The sequence below is a fragment of the Pleurodeles waltl genome, chromosome 7 (genome assembly GCF_031143425.1).
Source record: "Pleurodeles waltl isolate 20211129_DDA chromosome 7, aPleWal1.hap1.20221129, whole genome shotgun sequence".
Taxonomy (NCBI): Eukaryota; Metazoa; Chordata; class Amphibia; order Caudata; family Salamandridae; genus Pleurodeles; species Pleurodeles waltl.
In genome coordinates, this window is record NC_090446.1 from 332,659,075 (window position 1) to 332,686,504 (window position 27,430).

Here is a 27,430-nt window from a genome sequence, read left to right on the forward strand (position 1 = left end):
TTTCACTTGCATGTCTTGCACTAGGTGCGGCCTTGGAAACATGTTTCGAAACGAACGAAAAATGAAATAATTAAATTTAAAAAAGCACCAAGATACAAGGTAGTTCTAGGTGACTGCTATATTTGGTGTAGGTGGGTTAAGCCACCCCCATACATTGAGTTTGACTAAACGTGGCACAGTTCACCAAGGGAAAGGTGTGAAATACTAGCTCAGTGAAACGGTCCTAATGCTAACCTTGGCTAAACCGGAGAAACATAGAGCTCTATACATGTGTGTGTTTTGTCTTTTGTGCATTTGCTCTTTTCATTCGTTAGGTGTAATTGTAATTTTTATTTACTACCCTCACTCATGAAAATGCCATATTCTTCTCCCCGGTTACCATTACGCGTACGAACACCAATCACACACCCCAGAATCAGACTGCGTGTGTTTTCTATTTCTACGGTTGACTTGTGTAAACATGAAACCCTTGCTGTAAGATATGTAAAGTGCCCCATACAAGCACAAGACATTTTATGTTGAGAATAACGCAAGAGGCAGGGCTAACAATGCCAATAAAACGTGAGCCTGTGCCCAATGCATATTCACATATGATAGAATGTGAGCATTTATACGTGTGCTGTGCTAATACTGACGCAAACAAGTCTAGGCAAACATCATTGGCAATCACCAGCATTTGTGTCCAGAGTTTCCATGAATCCGAGAAAAAACATCGTACCAAGCATTGGCAAAAGTGCACTTGTGTTGGATGGCATTTATTGAAGCACTTGACTGTAAATACGTCTCACTTTCCCTCTTTCATCTTGTTGGGCATCGGATGGTCAAGAACATGCACAGGGGGCAAGAGGCGAAAGACCCATGCTCCTCAGGATCTGCAGGTCCTTGGTTGCTTCCCTAGACTGTTTAATTTGTGCCAATGTTTACCTGTGCTTATCACCAGCAATTATTTGCAAACGCTTATTTATGACTGCCTACCACATGGTGGCGCTGCCTGAATATTTTTGATCAGAGCTCATGGAGAACGAATTAAATATACTTAAAAAATAAAAGCATGTGTCTAGACCAGAGGTCTCCAAACGTTTTAATGCCTCGCCCCCCCAGATGAAAAATAAAAATCATGAGACCCCCCCTCAGAATTTTTCACAATTATTTTATAAAGATGGTAATGTTCAAATATGTTTAGACCTATTAAAACATTGCAGTTAAGTCATGTTACCTTTTAAAAAATGCAATAACATGCTTCTGCTTAAAATAAAGGCCTGTTATCTGTATAATGCTTCTTTTGGCCAGAGTCTGGCGCCCCCCCTTGGGATCACTTGAGGCCCCCCTAGGGGGGCCCGCCCCCCCAGTTTGAAGACTTATGGTCTAGACCATATTTAAACTGTAAGGTGACCTGGAATAGTCAAATTCTCACCCTTATATTGTGTGATGGTTAAAATGTATCAGTGCTGTCAGGGACAGTGAGCAGTGCCAACCACAGACTCCTCTTGAGAAAAACCTCAGGTCCTGGCACTAACGTTTTTACACATTAAGCACTTCCCCAAGTACCGTACACTCATACTGGTGGCAATCCTCCAGCTTCTGTCCCACAGCAGAGATCAATCTCCTACAGCAGTGGTTCCCAACCTATGGTCCGCGACTACTTAGAAAATTAAATAATATTGACAGGTTAGGTCTCCATTTTTCAGTAATGACTCAGTGGGGGGGGTCCCCAAGATCCAGTAATGGTGAAGTGGGGGTCCACAGAAGTCAAAAGGTTGGGAACCACTGTCCTGCAGGTTATGGGGGATGGTGGGTGAGGTTCTGCTAGTTTGAATCCTTAAAAAGGTTAAAAAATCACATGATCTACTAGACCACCGAGCCACTCAGTTTCAGAAAGTCTTTGCAATTTTAAAAATCGATTTTTTTTTGCAAGGAACAAAATCAGCCACACACCTGTTTTCTCTTTATTGTTTGATATATTTATGTACCACAATATATTTTAAAGATACGATTTGCAATATACATCTCATCTTATTTACCACGTTTACATCACACGTACATTGGAAACATCTCCACAGGTCTGCTAGATTCCACAGATGAGGTTTTATCTTTGCTGGACCCTTTTCAAGCCAACAAATCCCGCCAACCTTAAAAATGTAAATGAAACTGAACATTTTTTGAAAGTGCTTTTTTCATTGGAAACGAAGCTGATAGTTAGCGACTGCTTGCTTGAAATTTACTTAAAAAATGAAGGAACTTTTTTCAACATAGCTTTTATTGTTTACCATGTAAATGTTGCGCAGATGTAGTTGTTTTTTAATTTTTTTAATTTACCATACGTGGTTATGCCTCATGCACATGTACGCACTTGGGACAGTGGCATTTCCCTCGGCAACCTACTGCGTTCTAAGAACAGAAAGAAATTGATTAGGGAAAACAAATTTACAAACTTCAAATGGCGTAACCCACAATATTAAATGTAACTGATGATTTGATCAAAATAACTTTGTTGAAACTTGCCTTAATCCAAAGGCAATTTACACCCTAGTGATTTTACAGGTTATCCGAAAACTAGTAAAATGGGTATTCCGTCTTGTAGGGATTGTTTCCTTGTACTACAGGGTCTATGAGAAATGCCTAGTCTCCTTTGTTTAAAATAGTAGAAAGAAAAAACAATGGTAAAATAAACTAAAATGATTTGTGTGTTCCATTATTTAGTGCCTGTGGGTGTGATCATACGTTATTAGAACGGCACAATTAATAATAAATGCTTTACAAATCTGTGTAATATTTCAGGACTTTATACTGCCTAAGAAAACTCTGACAGAAGCCAAACTTGGAGGATGCTGGTTCAGAACTTCTTGGGATATCATGACATATTAATATACTTTGAAACTTTGAGCAGTAAAGCACAGCTCTTAGACACTAAGGGGCATATTTATACTCTGTTTGCGCTGGATTCGCATTCTGTTTTTTTAAGAAAATCTGGCACAAACTTAACTCCATATATATATTTTAGTGCTAGACATGTCTAGCGCCAAAATATTGAAGTTTGTCTGCGGGAAACTACCTTGTGTCAATGAGCTGCAAGGTAGGCGTTCCCAGGCAAAAAATGCCTCAAAGGCCCTGGCACCTTATTTATCCTCCCATGCAAAAATCGCGCACGGGGGATGGAGGGACTCAAATAATGGTGCTAAGCTTGCTTATCGGCATTATTTAACGCCTGGATGTGGGAAGGCGTTAGGGGACCTGTAGGCAGATTTCCATGGTCAGAGACACCCTCACCCACTCCTACCCACACCAGGAGGTCACCTATGCATTTCTTTTTTTGGTCCAACTCCACTCGGGGGCCCCAGACATTTTGGCCCCTGCACTGCGCTGGCCCCATTCGTCCCCTGGCCATGGCCATTGGGGTGGTGGGCACGGCTCCTTTCTTTATGTTTTTATGGGACTTGTGCACCAGAAAATGGCGCTACACTACCTAGAGGCAGTTTTTTTGCCTCTGAACAGTGTAGCGCCATCATTTGGCACACAAGCCCCCGATCCCCCTGGGTCTACCAGGCCATGTTAGTGTCATTTCCAAGGACGCTAACAGGGCCTTAGCGCTGGCTAGTGCCACTCCTTAAATATGGTGCCCGGACGGCTTCTAGGAATGGCACTAGCCAGCGCTATACTTTTTGGCGTAAGGGTATAAATATGGGCCTTACTGCCTTCAATTTCCCCCACCCCTGTGGGTGACCAGCAAAAACTGATTAAATCTTCAAAAGAAGCCTACAATATATGCTAAACAGCTGTATGGTTGAGTATCACCAGTAAAAATATCATCCTACAAAACCATTATAGCCAGAATATTGGATATTACAATATTGTGAATGAAGGTCTATATATGTAAGTATAGATTTAGTATTTTTAATTCCACATCCATGTACTGCAAATATATACATTTAAACATATATATGTATATCTATATATATATATATATATATATATATAAATATATATATATATATATATATATATAGATAGATATATATATATAGATATCTAGATATATATCCACCCCTCGCTCTGCTTGTCCACTGCTGCCCTGGCAGGGCCCGTGCATGCTGGATGGGTTTCAAATCCCTGTCTATAATTTTCCCAACCATTCTCATTGAAATACATTATATGCACTCCCTCAGAAATTAAAATAATTCATTTGGGTAACAGACGGAATTAGATAAATAAAATCTGTGATTCCTTGTGGGAGAGAACACAATCCGTCACTACAAGGATCACTGGAAAAGATCTATCTATCTATCTATCTATCTATCTATCTATCTATCTATGAAAAATTAAGGTAAGGATATGGAGTTAAGAATACTCAATCTATTGTTACCTCTACATTCTTATGTGTTATTGTGTTAGACGATAAGATAGCTTTAGTATGTTTGTGGGATAATATTTAGAACATGGTGTGCCACTACAAAAACCTTCGAAGAATTTGGAGTAGATTCGATAAAAGAAGCCAACATGCCTTCAAAACTAGCCTTTGGACTGAATTTTCTAAGATACCTTAACTGGAGACCCACAGCACTCAAACCTCTATGTTCTAATAAGAGCTATCATCACCTCCACAGGATCTGTTTTCAACCAGAAAACACATTTTGAGACATTTCCGCATTGGTTGACTGTCAGATTATTATGACCAATTACAGATGTATAATAGTGTCCATTTAGATGTAGAATGCATTTTGTGCCTTTATGCAATCCTCTTTCTTTCCTTTCCTCCCTTCCATTGGTCTTTCATTCCTGGTCATTCTTCTGGGTTGTTTCCAAAGGCTTCTATGAGGCCCTCAACCGAATGGATGAAGCCAGAAACACTGCAGATGCCACCAATGACAAAGATGGAGACATCAAAAAAGACATGATGCCACATGAGCTTCCGCCACATCAGTTTAAGGTGGAAAAGGCTGGGGAGCAAGAAACAGAGGCCAGCTCCTGTGAGGCTGCCAGTGAGGCCCATGAGAAGAGCAAAATGAGGGACATAAATGGCCATCAATAAGGTAAGAACCACCAGGGTACATCTGAGGCCTAGTCCCCAGGATTTCAACCTTCCATCGCCACCGTAGCAGTTCGGAAAGACTGCCCTTCCTCCTTCCTGAAACAGGGATCGCTCCAATACTTCCACAGCTGCAAAGAATGGCAAAGGGTAGGAGAGCAGGGCTTTGGCAACCAGGAAAAGGTTCACCACAGCCCTGATGGTGGAGGGCAAGTTGTCTGTGATGACCTCCTTTGTTTCATCTGCCCAGGTTAAGTAAGCAACTAGTGCGAAGAGACCCTTGAGTATACAGGCCGCAATGTGGGTCCAATTCATCATGCATGTGAACTCCTTTGGCTGGATCATGTTACCCTCAAGAGATGGCAGGAAAATTTGGGAAGTGTAGCTGAAAACGATGATGCCAATAGAAATAGGGAACTTTTTGACATCGATGTAGAACTTGACTTTATCCCAGGCCCAGTCGCGTGCTCTGGAGAGGCAGTAAGCAATCACCAAGACGTTGATGACAAAGTGGGCCATGGTGCAGAGCAAGCTGAACTTCGAAACTGCCTTGAGGTTCTTCAGGAAGGCGCATGGCAGAAGGACTGCTGTTGCAATGATGGACCAAGACTTCTGCGAGATGGGCAGGTTTGGGAAGCTATTATACATCAGGTTACCACTGACTACCACATACAGAATGCACGTCATTACCAGTTCAATTATCTGGGCCACATTTACAATCCTACCCCCAAGTTTCGGGAACCTGGGGGCACAGCAAGCATTGGCGATATCCACATAGGAGTCTCTGACTCGCACTGTTTCCCCGTCTTCATTTTCTTCATAGAGGCAGTTAATCAGAATTTTTCCGGTGTAACAGCAAACCACTGCAGCAAATATAATTAAAAAGAGTCCTAGATATCCCCCGTGGAGGATGGCATATGGGAGCCCGAGGACAAACATTCCCTAGAAAAAAGAAGCAGAGTAGATATGTGGATGAGTGCCAATAAACAGTAATAGGTCAGTTATATGTATACAATGTACAGCTGTATGTATTGTAATTATAAACAGAAAGCATAAGGACAAAGCAACATGCCACGGTACAAGATAAAGTTTTAAAACACAGGAGTGTAATAGTGGGGCAACTAGGGGTGGGGTAAGGAGGAAGAGGGTTTTGTTAGGTCTAAAGTGGAACAGATAGGTTTTGATGAAGGCAGTATAGCAAAGGGGTGGCCTGAAGGAGAGTGGTGCATTTCATGAAGATCAACCATGAAGAGCTATGAGGTACAAGGTTGCTTAAAGAGATAATTAATAAACTTAATAATATATATTTCGATTTTGTATTCAGTTAAATGATTTGCAAATTGAGATCAAAGCTTGTATTAGCCCACTTGGCAAAGCAAAAGGACATGCTTTAAATCTTTCTAACTTTCGAGCCAAATTTTCATGAGTACTTAAGACAATTAACTGGGAAAGTACTGCCAGGTTGCGGATCCCATATATACTCACCATGTCGCTGGGACAGGCCACCATTTTGACATCTTTACATGTTAAAGCCTGCCATGGCATTTTCCCCATCATCTTTCTTCCCTGCCAATTGAACATTTTGTGTGTATTCCCGTCAGAGATGTTTTGAGGCAACGGTAAAGTTGGCATTTGCCCATCTTCCAAGAGGCCCCCTAGGAAAGTTATTTGACTTTCTATATTAAACCAATTTCTCTACCTCACCCTCTTCTGTCTGCCTACCTCTACATCAGAGGTTGTCTCTCTTTACATGGTGTCACCTTAAGGCATTTGGGACACTAGCAAAGACATATTTTAGCTGTTTTTGTTTGACCTGGTTTTTGAAAAATGAATACATAATTCAATAGTGTGTGATATCTTACAGGCCTGAATGAGCAGACAATGAACAATGAAGTTCAAAGTTATTCCGAACAAGGGTCACTGAAATACGTGTTGTCTGGGACCCAAACACTTTCTACGGTTATACTGATTTCCCCAGTTTGAAAGTTACAGGCAATGATAAGAGCATAGTCATTGTTGGGCGCTCTCCCTACTCTTCACATTAGTTTTGTGAATAATATAGCATTCAAATTGCAGATAGCCCATTAATTAACTCGAGTGGATTTTGTCTGTAAAATCACACACAATTACAGCTGTATTGCCAATCTCATGAGCCATTACTGCTGGTTTGAATAAAATGTTTCGTTTAAGTAGGTGTAGTATTTTATTACAATAACAAGCATGATGGCGATGATGATAATACTGTTTGTTACTACCCTGGAAATTACATATTATTTTTTATTGTATGATTGTACTTTCTATGTTACCATTTTGTTTAGTACTGTTGTTGTAGTATTTTATAGGGGTGTTTTGTGATGGTGTATTGTTCCTGTGCTTTTGTGATGATATTTGACATTGTATATTGGTGTGATATTTTGTTGTGTGTATCTGTTTGCATTTTATGACCCAGAGATATGCTGTTGTTCAATTATGCTATATGTGTGTCATGATGTACACTTAATGCACTGGTATATTGTATGTATGCTGTGTGGGTTTGCTTTGTTTTGGGCTACTCTGGTGTTTGTGTTGATAGATGTGGTGCACTATTTTGCTGTATTTTTAAGGTGTTGTATATCTGTATTGTGCTATTAATGTGGAGTTGTGTTATGTTCATTTTGTGTAGCTGTTTGGGTCTGGGTGAATTTATAGGGGTTTCGTAGATAGATAGATAGATAGATAGATAGATAGATAGATAGATAGAAAGATAGATAGATAGATAGATAGATAGATAGATAGATAGATAGATAGATAGATAGATAGATAGATATGCAAAGTCATAATCTATTCATTCCCTTTCTGGAGAGGCCAGGACTCATGAGATGCCTCATGATGCCCCTCCCCTACCTCAACAATAGTGATAAACGGAGTATTATTTTCGGTGCATCGGCATATATTGGTTATGTCATGCATGTGTTCTTGTGTGCTATTGTGCTTCTCTTGTGTGCTTCTTTTAACAATATTATTCAAACCCGGGATGTAAGGAGTTACCTGCGTGCAGTGTGGTAAAATCACACTGAAGAGACCTTGTGATTATTAGGGGAGTTATTTTTCCAGTATAAAGTAATTGTGACATGCAATCTGTGTAACAAGAAAATGTATTTCCCCAATCTCAATTGTTCTGCGCTCTGGTTATAAACTAGAAACTGGCCTTTGCACTGTAGTAATATGTGAGTTTATTAGAACATTTTTTCTAAATAACATTTGTTATTGTGTCATATTTATTTTCACTGTCATGGCGTATAACCTTGCGAGGCATGAACGTTCATTCTTTTATACATCTTATCTATTGCCAACATCTCACTGGATCACCTCCTAGTTTATGTTTATGTACCCAAAGAGATTATTGTTACATGTACTGGGATTGATGTGATGTATGGATAATCTGTTTAAAATACTTTGCCCACTAAATGAATAATGGAAAAACATATATGTAAGTCATAAAATAAAGATGACTATGAACAATATGGTAGAAGAATAATGAGATACGAATGAATATAATTAATATGTTTCGACAGAAGTAAAAGGGTGATGTTAGTGGTGAGGGTTGTAGTTTGCTTATGTTACTACAATATACCTCTCAGAAGATGCCCCTGTTACCTGTAAAATGGTTATTCTTACTTCAACTAACATTAGGCCTTCTGCAGTAAAGGGCACTGATCCTCTGCTTTGTTACAGTACTTAATGATCCTTCACTGCTACACAACCTAATGCACTCGCTGCCCTATCAAGGCTGACATCCCTACTGCAGTCACTGCAGCATTCATCACTTTATCAATACTCCTCTGGTTCCTCACGAGGGAAGGGGAGCCAGGGCACTTTACCTAAGGCCATGCATTGAATTCAGGCCCCACCATTCTGTTGCAGCTTCTCTTTAAAGCACAAGCATTGGCAAAGCTAATAGGTATCTCTTTTATTTTAGTTAGAAGTCAGATCTAATGCCTTGCCAACACAGTGGGCGCTGTTCATTTCGATTTCAGCATCAGCCTGGACTGTAGCTTACAGCAGTGTATAAACTCAATTTGCAGAGAGCATGGAATCCCTAATTGTGGGGATGCTTATACAATTCTGTAGCATATAACTAAATGCACTCAACATATGGATAATACCGAGCCTCTCAGTTTGGGAAAGCCTACACTGGTCTGTTGTGAAGAGCTCTGAATACAAAATGCATGAATAATATGGAACCTCTCAGAGAGAAGTATATACACATAATATGGATAATAAGAAACCTCTAATCATGGCACGACCTACAAATGTCTGCAGTATAGTACAGATAATAGTGTGTAGAATGCATAGATAAAAAAGACCATCTCTAAGTGTAGGACATAGAGAGCTGTAATATAGGATAATGAAGATGCTATATAAATTGATAATATAGAAGATTTCAGCCGTGCAGGACCTATGCTGGTCTTTGGTATGGACCCATAATGCAAGGGCCTTTACTCGGTTTTTGTATTAAAATGTAGAGACAGATTATACTCATAGTACAGAATCTCGCTAAATAGCAGGATCGAGACTGGTATGGAAGAAATGTGTACACAAAATCAAGGCTCCTACACAGGCATTGTAAAAATATTTGTACCTGCACTTCCGTAATTCCAATGGGAAATAGCAGAATTCTCAACAGGGGTGCGTTACCACAAATGGTAGAAGACTCGCACTTCCCAATATGAAGCTGGTACTCCGGGATAAGGGACCTGCACTTCCAACTCTCCATTTTAAGCATTAGTCAGGGAGTCGTGGAGGACAGGTACTACACAGGCAGTGTGGGAGAAAATGTCACCTGACGCTGTGCAGATCAAGAAAGGGGGGCAATTTAATATAAAAGGCCTTTTTCAACCATGGTACTAGAGGTATAAATGATTCGACTCCGTACTTAGTCACAAACACACAGTCCTAAGTCAGCTACCTGTGTTGGGCCTTCAACACTGGCAGGAAGTATTTTTTTGTGCCACTAGAAACGTCAAAAAGTTTAATTCTCCAGATCATGGGTCCCCAACCTTTCCTATAATGAGAGCTAATTCTTATCAATATAAAATTGCCTCAAGTTACTGATGACTTTGATCATTGTTGCAGAAATGACCCCATCAGATAGGACCACATTAATGACCATACCTTGCAAACTTATATTAAAAAATGTATCAAGAGAAATAGGTGTTGAGTTCAGAATATAAATAAAGTAATACTTATCTACATGTTGTGATTGCAGACATACTGGATGCAATATTTTGCATAATATTTTGACACACCAATATTTAAAACGTGATATTTTGATACAATACAGACCACCCTTACAAGTACAATAGGGTTACCAACATCAATATTGGTAAAAGCTTTATAAGTTTAAAAAGCCTATACGTGATAAATGGAATAACAGCACAGCAACAAGTGTCCACAAAGGAAGCACTATCATCTATAAATTGCCCAGACGCACCATGAGTTACCATTCAGAGAGCAGCTTTAAATAGGTTTTGTATTTTCAAACATTAGCAAATCATCTTCTCAAATACAAATTGTTCTAGCAGTATACCTTTTTGACTTAGAGTAAAAACAGTTCAAGAACATCTTGTGTTTTCCCACAGATTTGTATGTGCAGTTACCACATGCCTGCAGGACCCAGACTCATATACAGCACATGAGAAGACCTCCCCTGAGCTACTTGCAAATGTATAAACATATAAATTAATGGGCTACTGTCCCCGAAGAAGACTGTGGCTCTCTCCTGTAGATAGCTGTGGTGCCAATAAGGAAACTGCCAGTTCACTCCCAAGCCCTGAAGCAGTGGGGCATTGATGCTGAGCCTTTTCTAGGACTCAACTTCTCATCTCGGAGGTGGGGAGGGTATCTCTTCTGCCTTCCATCCTGAGAGAAAGGTTCTGCAAACCTTTCACATTTTGTGATATTGGGCTAGCACGTGTGTCCTGGTTAAAAGGCAGAGGAGCGAGTATATGGAGGTTGAGCTCAGAATGGCGGTGGGATTCAGCCTCGTTCTCAGACCTTGTGGAAAGAGGAAATAGGTTGGGCGCAGAGAGCAGACGGCAGAGACAGCAGCAGCAGCAGCTCAGTCGTTTAGGTGCTTTTGAGCCCCACCACAGGCATACGCTAGACTGTATTCACATCATTGACTTTGTGTGCCTATGAGAAGGTTATGTGTGTTTTGTTCAGATAGCTGGTGGCACTTGGAGAACTATGAGGCTGGGGGCGCAGCCTTCATAAAAGAAAAAGAAAAGGTAAAGAAACAGTAGGCATAGGGGAGCAATGCGGGAGATGGGAAGGGGAGCAACAAGGACAGGGCAAGGGAGTGGGATGCTGAAGGGGAAAGAAGTGCATGAGGGCAACAAAACATATGCACTCTCAATAGGTGCTTAAAGAAAAAGAAAAACATAGCACTCTAAAAGTGAGGCGAGCAGCAGAAGGATACACGTCATCCACTCAAAGGGATGGTGAAGGGGCTATGCTCCAGGGGAGGGGCAAACAGAGTAAGAGATCGGCTAGACACTGAATAAGAAGTAAGCAAATGAGAATGGCAGTAAGGTCAACCAATGGTAAGCAATAAACACACCTTAATCTCACTGAATGTTTTAGCTAAGCCCACACAATATATTTTGAAACCAGACAACTTGCACTGTCTGTGAAGCTCAATCTAATAAAAAGCAGGCCTGACCTCTTCCTTCGTGATGCAGCTAATGCTACAACACCACTAGTTTCCGATAAATACTGTTTCCCTTCCTCCAGTGTACTTATTTCCTTAATTACATGTTACCAAGCGCATTGGAACTCAAGAAGGGCCCCCGTAAATCTTTTAGCCTGTGGCCCCAAAAAAGCTTCTGACATCCTTAATGCTCCCCCTGCCTACTGCAGTCAATGTTGCACTCACTGCTCCTTCGCTGCGGTATTCCGTACCTTACTCACTGACCCTCCAATGCTCCCTTGAAGATGCCCTCACTATTCCAAGCACTGCTGCACCCACTGCTCTTTCAATGATGTCTTCTCTAATGTAGTCACTGTTGCTCTTACTGCTTCTCACTGCAGCTCTCGCTACTGTACCCTCTGCCCCTTCAATACTTTCTCTGCTGCCATCATTATTACAGTCACTGCAGGGCTCACTCATTGCTGCTGGCCCTACTGCTGCAGTGTCTCCTGAGTGCTGCTCTCGCCTTTCTTTGCCTGCTGCCTTCCCCACTGCACTCTCTGTTTTTGTCTGTTCCCCTCACTACTGCAGTCCCTGCAGGATTTGCTGCTCCTTTTTTCCGCTGCCCCTGTCGGTCGCTGCCCTGCATCCACCAATTTGTCCCCTGTTTAGTGGTGCTTGGCAAGGGCACTTAGGCCCATATTTATACTTTTTAGGCGCCGCATTTGCGTCATTTTATGATGCAAAACGGGCGCAAACTTACAAAATATAATTGAATTTTGTAAGTTTGCGCCGATTTTGCGTCAAAAAACGACGCAAATGCGGAGCTAAAAAAGTATAAATATGGGCCTTAATTCTAACACCAACACTTTTTTATGAGTCCATCAAACGGTGACGCTGCCTGCTTCTTTTCGGCTGAACCCAGTCAGTTCAGCAATTCAACATATACTAAAAATGATAATGGCAACGCGCCCCGGCCATTGGCGCCGCCATCTTGCAGCAGTGGCAGGTGCCGTGGGTGAGCCAAGCTGAAGTTGCATCCTTGTGCTCTAGCGCTTATATTTCTTTACAAATTAAATACTGTCTGCTCTCCATACATCGCGCGTGCTCCTTGTCTGCTGCACGTACCAAAGGGTACTCACTTCAGTACTAACCGCAACTATCACTACCGCATGTATTGATACCGCCTTACCCACCAGACAATCCCGCTAAGTAACATCTTAATTTAGAAGACATGTCTCTGTAATAATTAATGCCTCAAGATGGCCCAGAGACCACCAAAAAAGTGTCAACAGTGACTGCAAGACTGCCACCAGGGCAAGCAGACGCAAGATACTGCGCAAGACCCCACCCAACCCCGCAACCGAAGCAATGGTAAAAAAAAACACCGGGCAAGCAATGACAGGAGCGGGTCAAAACAGCGCTAGCAGCTTTCTCTGCGGAAAACCAAGATGTATCAGTCCCCGCAGAAGTGAAAGAGACCGGACAGTTCGCACAAATGGTTTGACGTTTCGGAAACCACCCACAGAAGTTATACCTCTGTGAGCAGAAGACTCGGAAGGAATAGACAAATCGCTGGCGGGGCCGAGTCAGAGCGGACCACGCAGACCAGCAGCACAGAAGGCGCTGGCTGAGGAGCTCTCCCGTGCTAGCAGCTGCTCAGGTGAGCCGCAGGACGGACTCGGCAGCAGGCCCCGAACTGTGAGTCTCAGCCACGAATCTACAGCGCCCAAGCGGGACCGTCGCTCAGTGAGTGTCCTCTTCAGGAACCCAGGCCAGCGGAACTCTGCGGCTGCGGCATTTTCTGAATGATTGTGGCTTCGCAGCACTTAAAACCGTTTCCACGGTATGATACGTAATGTGCAGTTTTCTTCCAAAAAAATTCTCTATCCAAAACGAAGAAAAAGATAAGGGTGACACGGGAGGTGTGGTTGTTTGCAGCCCCTTGGCAAATGTTAACAGGTCACAGTGGGTCTAGTGAGCTGGATATTTGGTCCTGCCACAATGCCGTCACAGAATGTGCAGGCGACGCCATGTACTTTATCTTTTCTTGTCATATAATTTAGACAGCCATTCATGAACGCAGCTTGCCTGTGTGCTCTGTCATGTGTAAAATGTTACAAAGGAGGATAGAGGATAGGTATGAGAAGGTTCAAGTATTAATGCAACAAAATAAAGAAAGGTTTTGTGTGTTCGTGCGCGCACGTGTGTCTGAGAGAGAGAGAGACAAAGTGAGAGAGAGAGAGATAGAGAGAGAAAGAGAGAGAGAAAAGAAGATACTTGAGAGAGACCTTTACAGCAAGAATTCCAAAATGTTGCTGAAGAGAGATGAGCGCAAGGGAATAAGGTCCCTACACATTTCTATAAGGTATGTTCCAGACACTTCGGAATGTTAAAAAATATATCCAGGAAGGAAACGCTGATGCACTTTTCTCATTATTGTTTCAATAAACCAACATCTTTTCTTGGATTATATATTTTTATAAAGAAATGTAAAATTATATCAGCAGATGTTCACGTACTTTTCAGAAGATTTCAATTACTGGGTGTAAAATTGTTTAAGGTGAAAGGTTCACAAAGGTCTAGGGTTTCTGCGAAGTAACGTGCCAAACGCTACTAAATATCCAAATATTTATTCTGCATGTTGTACCACATGGGGAGTCCTGCCGCCCACCTCTATCTGGAATGGAAAAAATATTCCGGATCCAGCGCCAGCCAGTAGCCCGCAGTCACTCCATGGAGCGCGGCCACGCTTGACTGAATTGACGTGAGAGTTAAAGAAAGGCTCGAGGCATCAAAACCCTGTGGAGAGGTGCCTGTGAGGGACTCTGGTGTGCACGGATTTTCTTTTTATTTATTAGGATTTCTAAATAGCGCCTCTCTATCTGTGAAATGTCTGTTGGTGCTTCACAATAAACTAACATTAAGCTCGAGACATCGCAGAAATGTCTTTGACATTACTCGGATTCTTAGACAAAGAAAATGTGCTGAATGTGTCGAATATTTAAATAATATGACAGTCGAATGCTGGCATTATTAAGTAACAACGTTTGCTCATTACATGCTACTATTTTACTTGCACTGAAATAGGAGCCCTGCATTGAAATGCTAAACGTAGCCTTACTTGAAGCCACGTGTGCTTATGTGAGAAATATAAACCAATCAAACTGTTATTCATGCATTATGTATTGAAGACGGTGCTATTTTTTAAAACCATTATCTATCAACGAGAGCCTGCAAATCTAGAGTAAAATCCCCGCTTTCTTGTCACCCTCAGACCAAGCGTCCATTTTGGGACTTCAGTCATATGTACGGTAGATGTACATAGTATTACTCATGGCATTCCGGTGAGGGGAGGTGGGTGGATGAGAGAAGGAAGCAATTTTCCCATACTATCCCTCCCACCTTCACCACCATCAACCATCACCCAATAGCACGTCGAGACCGGGGCCTGCCTGCCGCCATTTTGATATATCTGCAGTAACCACAATAAATACCGTAAGTGATTCTCTAGAGTGGGCGAGGGGCGGGGCGCTATACGACAAATTCTATGCAGATCCCGTATTTTAAAAGTAGACATTTAAATAAAATGGATGGATGGATTGCCTGTTGGGTAGATGTGTAGGTGGGTGCTTTTATAGGTGAAACAGCAGAATGGTACATGGGCGTGGGTTTTAATAACACTCATGCAAGTACGTTGAAATATTTAAAGAGTAAAATCTGTGTAACGAAGACAAGTGTGTACATATATGGAAACGGTTACATGTATGTATATTTAGGCAGATGTGCCCCCTTTCCCACTCGAACCAGAATTACAGATGCAAATTTAAAAAACTGTTTACAAAAACGATGTAATTCTACAGTTCTTTGCCATTTTAAAGCGTTAGTATTTCGTTCTTTAACCTAGCCTTTCGGTTGAAAGTTCATGCAAATCTCAAGCAAGCATTTACGCACAGGAAGTACTTCGTTTTACGAGTGACTTTATTCCATGCAGGGGGCTGTTTCGAGAACACTAAGGGGTGCTGTCAGTTTGACTTGAAAAGGGAAGTGCGTTGCGCATCTTTGGTGCAGGCCCGGGCGATGGCCATCATCTGTTTAATTTACTGCCCTGACGTCCTCAGGTTTCACATATGAACATTTAAAGGAATCTGCAGTAAAACTACAATACTGTCTGGTGTGAGGGGACGTGAAGTTGCGCAGGAATATTCGAGAAAATGTGTTATATTATTTTCCAGTCAGGCGGCAATTGTTCTTAGCGCCTAGAGACCAAAGGTGGGACATCGGCTGAAAGCCTCGTGTAACCCTGCAAGAGCATCCGACGTGTGCGCGTGTGTGGGGGGCGGGGGGAGGGGGGCCTCGTGATATTCTGGTCCATGTGTAGAGGGGCGGAGAGGGTACTGTAGCTCCGCTATGGTCACGGGATCCCGCCTCACTTGTGTGGCATTGCAGAGTGGCCGTTTAACTCCTCATTGGGGGGTGGGGCGTATATTCACGCATGGAAGAGGCACAGCCCCGAGTACTCCTAGGGGCATGTTATCTGGATGTATTGGTGGCATCCACCTGCCTAAGCTTGATGGGTAGGTTAGGCTGGCCCCTGCTCCCCTCACAGCCCTTGGGTAAATAGCGGGTCTCAATGTGCGTGTTGCGGTAACTTGCTTCTGAGGGCACAGCGCCGAGTACACGCGTGGACACGCTACCTGGAATGTATAATTAACATTTCACCTGCTTTGGTCACTCGGAGGACCGAAGGGTGGGAGTAATGACTCACTTGGGTGCTGGATTTGGTGCGTGACACCTACAGTGTCCCCTGGGAGTTCTTGGGGGAGGGGTGTTAGACCTGGGGGCAAGTGCATGGCTCAAGGGGTAGGGTGGTGGATGATGTTCTGGGTTGACTCCGAGGCACATGCTGGTCCTCAGGGAGGGGTGATATGGTGGGCCAATGAGGATCATACAGGGACCACTGTGATGTGATGAGTTGGCCCTGGGGGGCACGTGAAGGTCCCCTGGAAAAGGTAATATGATAGCTCTAGACGGAAGATCCAGGGTACGGGGGTGGTGGGGGCTTGTTGGGGAAGATGTGGTCTATTGGCCCTGATGCTCATGTGGGACGGAATAATGTGTTCGGTTCGCCTTAGAGGCTTGACTAGAGCACCTGGAGAGAGAGAGGCCCTGATGCTCATGTGGGACGGAATAATGTGTTCGGTTCGCCTCAGAGGCTTGACTAGAGCACCTGGAGAGAGGTAATATGGTAGATCTAAAAGGAAGACACAGTGTGCGGGGTGATGTGGTCTGATGGCCATGCGCTTATGCAGGACCCCAGGGGTATGGTGATGATGTGTTTGGTCCTGGGGGCTCGTGAAGTGCCCCAGGACAGAGATTACTTTTGTTGTCCTAGGAGGAAAATACAGGGGCCCCACGTTGGTGTTGGCGTGGTTTGTGGCCATGGAGTTCATGCAGGGCTCCAGTGATGGGGTGTTGTGTTTGGCTGGCCCTCGGGGCACAGCACCTGGCACACACGACAGTTTCTTACCTGGATGGCATTGGTGACATTCCAGCCCGCCTCCCAGGCGGTGATCTTGGGCCTGCCGTGGGATGAGAGCTCGGAGCACAAGCCCTCGTCCTTGGATGCGGAGGGCGGGGGGCCCGTGCCGTCTCTTTGGTAGTGGAAGTCCCCCTCCGCTGTCGGCTCCCCTCCTGCGCCGCCTTCCCCGCCGCTGCCCTCTCCCTTCAGGATGTCCATCTGTAGCCCCTGCCGGTGGTCCATGTCCAGGTCATCGCAGTGTGCGAAGCCCACCGCCTCCTCGTCGGTCGCTGCCTGGAAGCCCATCCTGGCGAACATGCCGCTCACCTTGGCTTGGGACTTGTTGGAGACCGAGGTGGCCACATTGGAGATCTTGCTGCGGATTAAGGTGGCCATGGCTGAGCCCGATCCCTGCTCCCTCTCCTTCTCTGTAAACCTGCAGGCGCTCCCCTTTCTTTGGGCGGGTGAACCTCGACAAATCTATCTCCCCTCCCTTCTGGATACAGGCCGCTTGACCTTCAGTGTCCGTTGGAGCATGACACCATGACCTGAAAGGACTAGGAGCCCAGCGCCGCCATGCTTCCTCCCGGTGCGCTCACCTTGCTGACCCCTGGAAATGCGTCGGGACTTCTGGTAGGGGTGGGGCCGTGGGATGGGGACCTTACTTGTGCCCTTGGGCCTGTGGCAAGGGTATTGAAATGTCACGTTGGTTTGCTGGTGCTTTTTCCTGTAGTTGATTGCTGCTGTCCTGTCGGGAGTGTGGCGGTATTGGGGTACTGGTGGCTGGTCTCCGGTTGGTAGTTAGGTGGGGGGTGCAGAAGCAGTGTCCTGGGATGTCGGTGGCTGGCCTCTTCTCGTGGGTTAATGCTGGGTTGCAAGGGATCCCTCCTGGGGTACTTGTGGCTGGCCTCCTGTTGCAGGTTGGCGTTGGCTTGCAGGTGGCTCTGCCCTCAGGTTGTGCCACGGGTGTGCCCAGGCTGCTGGGGTGGCTGAAGGCTCTCCTGGCCAGGCTGCCCAGGCCCCTCTCCTCTCTCTCAGTCGCAGACCGAGCTCGGTTGGTTGCCTTCAGAGCGAGCGGTGCCCGTGCACTGCAGAGGAGAGCGGGGGGAGCGCGGGAGAGGCGAGGGGGGCGGGGACCACGGGACTGCCAATGCTAGTCTCTTCCTCCGCACTCCGCGTCTCCATCCCAGAGCCTCCATCCATCAACTGCAACATTTTGTTTAGAAAAAAAATGCAGATAACTGCTGCATTTCTGAGGGAGGCGCTTCCAATCTCAGCAGGGCCCTCCCCGTCTTTTTCAGTCGACGCAACGCCCGCATCCGCTTAAAGCCATCCGAAGTCGAGCATCCCACACAGCCTAGCGCAGGGTCCGCAGTGCTTCGTGTCTGTTCAAAAACGAAATAAAGGAAAATATTTAAAAAACATTCACATAGTCAACGTACTATCACCTAAATATGTCACTGCAAACGAACGTTCTTAATCAAAACAGAAACTAACAGGTAGATGACGCCTAACATTAAGCAAATCATATTCATTGGCGCACGCACATATAATGAGCTATACATTGTGAATATACATCTGATATATACAAATTGGGACCAACTGTAAATTTTCATACACTTGGTAAATTCCTCGTATAACATGCCTCCATATATTAATCTATATTATATATTTCGATTCAGAGAAAAATTGACAGTCTTCAATCGTTCTTCGTTCCTTGTAATATATTATTAATTTTCATACCTCATAGCATTATACGTGTATATATTATATGTTTGTGAATGTGTGTAAAACCAAACTATATAAAGTAAATTAAGTCGGGTTTTTTATGTATTTATTGCCATTTTACATGCGTTTATAAGTAAAGAATACAGCGAGCGATAATAATAAACATTTGCAGATGTGGCACGTGCAGTATGCTATTTTTATATTTTGTAGCTTGAGGGGCGTGCTCATGACTCACTAGAGGAAGTTCCTCCGGTGAGTCATGATAGCCCTCCCCCTTCTCAATGAGTAGCATTTTGCACTCACTGCGTCTGCTTAGATGGTTTGTACCATGTTATTGTTTTCAGGGTGCAGATGCTTCAAACAAGGACATGTAATTGATGTCTTTGAAACGATTGGCCAGTGATTTCAGGTAAGGTGGTGCCTTGCAGATCAGGTAGTATTTCTTCAAGAGTCTGTAATGGGTACTTGGCGAAACCCCCACCCCGTTCAATAAGGTTTTTTCAATTATCAATATCGGTAAAATACTACTGCAGTGCTGTTTTATACTGAAAGAGCAGATTCTTAATCCCAATTGCTTTGATCTCACCAAAGATTCTGTAATCTGTCCTCAACCGGATGAATCTTTCCACACGTCTCCTGCTCTAAAATGCGTACAGTAATGTTCTATGTCCAGATGTTTGGAGCTAGGATCGAGTAACTCAAAGACTTATCAAACTAACAAATTATTAATGGGATAAAGTACCCCCGGGGTACCTAATAAGGATATTGCAGGCCACTGAGGAATTCTGTGACCATATAGAGTAACATGGTTGGAGGCAGAGATCCTTTATGAACTCAAGCAACTCCAAGGTGACATACAATGTCCCTCTAATATACCTTTTGAGGAACTTTATTCCACGTAGATCATGGGCACACCATCACCCTGCACATAAACTGCTTAAATCTTTGGTGTGTTGCTCTTTCATATGAAAGAGAGAAGATTGCAAACATGAAAATAAAAGAATCTACAGTGCAAAAGTGCAATTGTTAAGGCATGGAAGTAGCATCATCACCTGCTGGAAGATTCGCCTCTCAAGGATCATGTCCCGTCCTCACAGTCAGAAGTAATAATAAAAAGCATATTACAATCTGCACATACTTGGGTGTGTGTTGTGTGTGCATGTGTAAAGCACACAAACGTCTGTCTCTAATTTTATTACGGGCGAGTTCTGCCTCTTGTAGTCTGTAATGAAGAAATAAAGTAGCTGCTAAACTGTAATAACGTATTACAGTTAAATTCTGATGTCACAATGTCTTCTGCCAAGGCAGCAGCCAAGGTGAAAGGCAGGACGTGGAGTGTAATAAACCTGCAGTTTAAACAACTAAAACGAAACTTTACTGTCTGCTGTGTTTTTCTAGATGAACAGTGATAAGCAATAACAATATATTAATGGTGATATATTCATTTTTTGAACACTGTAGGTAATCATAGTAACAACAGAATCTCTTTGCATGTTTCTAAACTTCCTGTGCTGCAGTTTTTGATGTGATTTATTACATTGATTGTAATATCTTTTTTTGTAGCCAATATCTAACTGCTGTTTTGTGCTTTTAATCATTACCATGTTATGCTGCACATCTGCATGCACAGTAGTTATGGGCAAAGGTGTTTGCAGATAAACAGGGTGCAGGAAGTTAAATGAACGTGATGAGATACAATGTCACTAAGCATGCCACCCCATTGTTTCCTCAGTCGTTTTCCTTTGTACAATCACTGTAACATGTGAGATAATAAGCAGTGTGTTTTAGGTCAATTACACTGTACTGTGGTCAAAGCTCACTTTAGTAATAAATATGTGAAGATGCATTTTTTAGTAATGTCCCCCAAAAATTGGCCCACTACCAAGGGGAGATATGTGTGTGTATGTTTACATTTATGCACCCACTCACCAAAAAAACAGAAAATAAATGTGGCTTAATAACATATTATTTGCAGCAAATGTATTAATAAACACACAGCCACTCCTGTATTACTAAAATGCAAAATTCAGGTTACCAAAATATGGAAAATACACATAAGAAGGTTACTGTTTATGGCCCCACAGATTGAATGTTACAACAGCTTGACAGAAGGAAACAACGACCCTAAGTGCCATGCGTCCTCTTCTATGTGACCTTATCTTTATGGTACAAATTTAACAATTTGCATTGGTAAATACACATCAAAATCCCATAGCACAAACCACTTATGCACTTATGCATATGTGCAGATTGTCATATGCAATTTAGAACCAGTTTAGAGCGAGGGTGGCATCGTGACCCACTCAGGGCTTCGGCTTTCAGGAGTTATGGATTCTCCTCCACTAAGCAATGTTAATAAATATTAAATTACAGTTTGTGCATCAGCTGTGTGTGTATGCATAGCGATAGATAGATAGATAGATAGATAGATAGATAGATAGATAGATAGATAGATAGATAGATAGATAGATAGATAGATAGATTTGAAAGTATAACTCAGATAAATATGTAACATATTTTAAAGGTTCCAAAAAAGAACCGGGATAGGAGACCAGAGATTGGCGGATGGGGTGTTTGTTAGTCAAAGGTGGAGGGGACGAGGCTCTTTGCATTAACCAAGACGCTTACAGAGCCGCCCGACCTTTTGCTGAAATTATTACAAGTCATTGCACAAGGAGGTCGGCGTGGGCAGCCCCGGGTGGTGTGTGCTCCAGATTTGGAACGACAAAGGAAGGTCCCGGGGCTGTGCTCTGAAGGAACCACTTGGCAGTTACACAGCCTCATCCACACACAAACACACACGCAGACAAACACGCAGAGAGGCGGCCACACGCACACACATTCATACTCTCACTGAGACACACAACACACACGAAGACACAATTAAAGACACGCAGAGAAGCAGACATACATACACATTCAGATTCGCACCTCGACGTAGACGCACGGGCAAAAGCAGACACATACAAAGACACAAACCGACACGCACAGAGGCACACCTGCAGACACACATACAGACACCAAAAGATACACACCCGCCAACACAGGCACAGACATACCGAAACACACTGACGCCAATAGACACGGGCGCAGACACACACAGGTGGACCCACATCCAGACACACATTCAGTCTCCCACACAGGCGCACACGCCCAGACGTGAGCGAGGAGAGTGCTGGGTGTGAATGGAAAAAAAACGGAGGCAATATGATGGTACAGATCTAAGGGTGGAATATATAATTGAGAAATATGAGTCGAAACTTGAGAGTGACAATATAAGGGAGAAAATACACAGGTGGGGATGGAAGATGTGAAGTATAATGACAAATTCGAGGGTAGAAATGCAAGGGCGATAACAGAGGCAACAAACCTACAGAAATATAGGGATGTGTAAAGTAACTGAGGCCGAATATGGCTCGGATTGGAATGGCGGATAATGAAGTTATACAAGACTAAAAAGGTAAATTGGGAAATCTAACGGACCAAAGAGTATGGTGGGATTTTAATTCTAGAAAGGAAAACTCTAAGGATGAAAATTTAATTGTTATAGTAAATATAAGGCTTGTTAAATATAGAATGAAATATGGATGAGAATGTAAGAGGGGAACAATGCGGGAAGGTGTAGGGAGAAGGACATTAAAGGCTGCCTATGGAAGGGAAACCGTGTAGAGGGTCATATATCAGGAAAAGGGAGAACAGCTGAGAAAATAAAGGATGTTAGTAAGGTAGGGGCTGAAAGAGGGGCCTATACGGAAGCCCAAATGTGTGCATAAATTCACGACAACGGGATTTAATTAGGACTTTTCAGGTGGAAATGTGATTCATGGCTGACGACGGGGAGCATTCCAGAGCAGAGAGGCTCCAGTGCACGCGCTGCACAGCGCCCCCGGCCCCTCCCTCAATCGGAATGGAACTTTCCAGATCCGTGGCCAAGCAGGACAACCAGCTACCGTGGAGTGTGTGAATGAAGGAAATAAGGAGTGTAAATATCAGAGACCCCACCCGCCTTCCAGACCTACCGGTGCCGTACGGATTTCCAATAAATAGCGCCCCTTGCAGCCTAGCATGCATGTACTCACACACGCACATAGGCGTACCCAGAAACACATGAAAATGTACCCTTGCAGACATCCGCGCGCTGGCGCAGAGGCACACCCACATGCCCACCACACACACAGACTCACACACGCGGGCCCATATGAGGGAACACACAGAATCACCCTCGGACACACGGACGCACAAATATAGCCACAAGTACGCACACCCGCAGGCGCACCCTCCTAAGTACCAAAAACACGCCACCGTGGGTCTGCCATCTGTGGATGTATTCCTCTAGTCTTGTAAAGTTGGGATTAAATAACAGGGGGTCACGGTTGGAGCACAAGATATGTTCACCCAGAAGAACCCTTGTTTTACAAATGTTGTCACTTTAATCCAGTGAGCGGGCCCTGTTTTCGAGGTCCTCTTTTTAAAAGCAGAAGAAACGCGCGAGTTTCACTTGTCAGTCATTATTTGTGTACATTCGCGCTGAATATGTCCTTGTGCGCTGACGTCAACACCTTCACTTCAGCAACGGCTTCGAGAATTTAGAGGTCACGCGCTTGTAATGTGCAGACGTATTCTGAAAACCGAGCTCTTAAAAGCAGAAAACATAAAACACTACAAAAACCGGTACTATACTTTAATCTGAAGAACTTTACGCAGTTATTTACGCACCAGAAATATACTCGTAAAATTCGCGCCGTTTTACTGTGTCACGTTTCGGAATAGAGACAGTAAGCCGTCCCAAGATCAATGACTATTTGGTTTACATTCTAGATAAACTGAAATAAAGAATTCAAGTAACTGTAAAATCAGTGTCAGCGGACCCCCGAGAAGACATCCAGTGACGCTCTATGCATTTGGTCAGTTGATGACCGGGCCGATATCTTCTATCTAATACGGAGGGGACATTTTTTCAGCGCCGGGAATCTGCAGGAACGTCCCAGGAACATCCTCGAAGATGTCCACCTTGCACAGTGACTCAATTCCTTGTGTTAAAAAAGGGGGGCCTTTTTTGCGTATGGCTGTGACCCCAGGGAGCTGCGAGGCTGCGAAAGGTGTAATTTACAGCACCTCGATCACAGGAGCCAGGAAGGTACATACACCCTTCTGTCCACATTCAAAAGCAATGCGCGGATTTTCTACAGGGAGTCCGGGCCCCAGTGTGTTCAGGCTGAGTCTCTTCGAGGTGATGCCCCGCCCCTTCCTTCTTCAGAAGCACGCGCAGCATACACGCGTTCAGGCATGTATGTTAACACAAGCACACGCGGTTCAGGATCCAAGCACACGATCAGGGCCAATACAGAAAGGCAATTTAGAGTACAGAAGATAGTACTCCTGCAGTACTCTGTTACATACTCTCTGCAGCTTTAGGCAAATTGCCCCCAAAATAGCTAAAATGGGAGAATTCATAGATTGACCATATGCAATTACAACAAGCGGAATGGACTGCCCTTTCTGCACGTTTGCTAATAGGGAGTTAGATGTTTCGGGCACTTCACAAAAGAGTATACTGTACTCATACCTGCTATTGGGAACCTATGTTTACAGATTAACTGGATCCAGTCCTGCTCCCAACGCAAACACCAACACACAAAGCCTGAGAGTGTCTGAAATTACACCATGTTTATTGACCCTGGAATATCTAAAACACACACACACAGACACACACACTACACTCACACCATAAATGGACACAATTTTGTAGGTCCATGAAATCACATATGACCACCTCCTAAAGAGTCTTTCAGCCACACACACAGTTTAGAGAGGCTCGTGCACAAACACAGGGCTTGCCTACTACGGAAATGACGTTCGCACACATGTACACTCCCAAAACGGCTCTCGTTCAGTGGCAGAACTCACTACAGAATACTCTTATTACAGACACGCAACCACACGCACGGGATCCAGATTGTTAGGAAAACGAAAGTTCAGATATTTTATGGATACGATAACAGACACACGCACGGGACGGAGACGCTCAATTTACTGACCTTTGAGATTATATGTAATCGCATTTTTAAGTTTCCTAACGCTACACACGGGCGAGCGCACATAAACCTAGTTTTGCGATTTCTACAATCTCTCGAACTCATAGGGGCATGCACACACAAAGAGTAAAAGGGGGAGCCGAAGGGGTTTCACACAATGTTTAGGTTTAGAGCTACTGCAAATAATGCATGCAGTTTACGAACTGTTACAGTTACTGCATCACACTGTGTCGACAAATGAACCGGCAGTATATGAAACGGATGAAATAAATATACCACCTCAGAAAGCACCCTTGTCGGGCTAGAGCTCTACAGTGATGTGCACTGGCTCGAAATTAATGAGTACAGCGGAAATCAGCACACTACAGCTGAATCCACAAACTGTAAACAGATCCATGATACGAAAAACCTACAATCGCGGACGACGCTAGAGCACTGAAATCACACACACAAACGCACACACACAAATAATCGCAAACACACACAAACACATAGATACACAGAAACACCATCACGCACACGCGCCTTTTTAATGCGCCTGCAGTAAATTCAATGTCACCCTGAAATCAATACCCACAGAGCAACTGCAATGACACGCGAACACAAAGACTGCGTGCAGATCCCTGACGTCACAGACATACACGCGCACACATCTGGCACTGAACGTGCAATGGCACGGTCGCACAGACACAAGCGCCGGTGTAAAAGCTTTGGAACCGGCACCAGCGGCGGCCAGGAGCTGGTCGATACTGTGTGTCAAATCATTGATTGGCTGGCGCTGGTACCGCTGTCCTCGGAGCTGGTGTCTATTCGTCAATAAAATAGCCTTTGTGAAAAGGCTGAGCCCTTATAAAGCGCACCACGCTGCCGGAGGGCCTGAGTCACGAGCACCTCGGAAGGAGGCAGAGAGTGGAAGAGTGGACTGTCCCACGAACAGACACCCTGGGTTTATGATCCTTACTGGACCAGTCCCGAGTGTAAATAATAATGCTCCGCCACCAAAGGGGGCCCTCAGATGTTTATTGCCCATTTTACCAAAAAATGAAGCCCTCCAAGTGTGAGCCCCGCAAGGGCCTGGGCTGTTCTTGAACGCTGAAGTGTCTGTCTGTTTCAGAAAGCGCAGCTGGGAAGGCGAGGAGCTGTAAAAGTTTTACACGTTAGACTTCAAGTCCTTGAGACACGTCCATGCTTCAGTCATGACACTCCCGGCTCTTGCTGAAGGCCGAAGCCGGAAACGTCCTCTGTCCTGTGTCTTGTGAAAGAAAATGGCACCTTCCCCCCAAATCACGCAGCAGACAAAAAGTATGCACCTCGTGTATTCAACGAGTCCTGCTGACATGCGAGGTCAGGGAATAGCCAGGAGCCCCGGTGTTGACTGAGGTGTTTGATTGCCCCCATACTTTCAAAAGGGCAGCCTCAGTGCTTCGGCGTCTAGACGTGGCAGCTACCTCATAAACCCCCGCTGACTCCGTGCGTCTGTGTCTGTGGCTGCACTGCCGATCATGGTGGAATGGACACTGCCACTAGAAAGGGTGCCAGGGCCAAGAGGGTGAGCGAGCCATCGCTGTAGTTACCTGTCATCGCCTCGCACTTTCCTCCTCTTCCTCATCAGTGACACTTGACAAGCGCCTCTCACACCGCACTTTGGCCCCCAATGAGAAAGTTTCCTTATGACAGTCCACGTGTCTCTGTTGTTCGCAGGATATGCAGGGGGTGGGATAGAAGAGGCGGGGAGGAGCAAGCGAAGTGGGAGGGAAGGCGCATGAAAGAATGAGAAGATGGACGAGTAGACATATGTACAAAGAGAGGGAGGTAAGAAGTTGTGACTGGAGACATGTGGTAAGGAGGGAGGGAATGAAGTGCAGCCACAAGGAAGGAAGGTTTCCTGTGAGCTGTGAGTGAGTGAGAGAAGTGGAGTGAAAGACAGAGGAAAAGTAACTGTGGGTGTTGGAGAGACAGGCGTGAGAGAGGAATAGAAAGATCGTGCGTGTGAGAGAAAGAGCGAGGTGGAGCAGATCTAAAAGGACAGAGAGAGCGAGCAAGAGATACAAAGAGAGATTGTGTTTGTGTGAGAGAAATGCATATGTGAGGGTATGTGACAGATGGTTTCTATGTGTATGTGCGCGAGGGAAAGAGATATGGAGACAGATGAGCAGGAGAGAAATAACAACAAAGATAAACGAAGGGTGAATGAATGAGAAAGAAAGTAAGAGATGCAGAAAAAATACAAAGACAGGGCAAGAGAGAGAGTGTGAGAAAGAGGAGGAAAAAGAGAAGAACAAAGATGTAGGTTACCAGACGCGCCTTCACTCACCTCAGCCTCTCCACCGGACGGAGTGCTCTAGTAACGGTGGAGCCGGCTCCTGGCGGGCGAGCGCTGGTTGCAGGCACTGCGGAAGGCAAGAGTGACATCCCTCTTCCGCTCCCTCACTAATAAAGCCCCCGCAGCGAGA

General features: G+C 44.3%; 1 protein-coding gene across 2 annotated transcripts; it reads right to left on the minus strand.

Moving 5' to 3' along the window:
• Window positions 1-1,938: 1,938 nt before the first annotated feature.
• SLC32A1 (solute carrier family 32 member 1) lies at window positions 1,939-27,430 on the minus strand. Of its 2 annotated transcripts, none has more exons than XM_069243774.1 (3): window positions 27,292-27,430; window positions 17,224-18,599; window positions 1,939-5,965 (listed from the first exon to the last, which is right to left on the minus strand). In XM_069243774.1, exons 2-3 carry the CDS (start codon window positions 17,608-17,610, stop codon window positions 4,778-4,780), a joined length of 1,575 nt encoding a protein of 524 aa, XP_069099875.1. In that variant the 5' UTR covers window positions 17,611-18,599; window positions 27,292-27,430; the 3' UTR covers window positions 1,939-4,777. The 2 variants fall into 2 exon arrangements, with proteins under 2 accessions (XP_069099875.1, XP_069099874.1); XM_069243773.1 differs by lacking the exon at window positions 27,292-27,430 and adding an exon at window positions 26,552-26,655.

Coding starts and splice junctions, on each gene's coding strand:
- SLC32A1 (XM_069243774.1), bottom strand. CDS start 17,610: ATGGCCACCTTAATCCGCAGCAAGATCTCCAATGTGGCCACCTCGGTC. Junction 5,966..17,223: donor ATGTCACCAATGCCATCCAG/GTAAGAAACTGT, acceptor TCTTTTTTCTAG/GGAATGTTTGTCCTCGGGCT.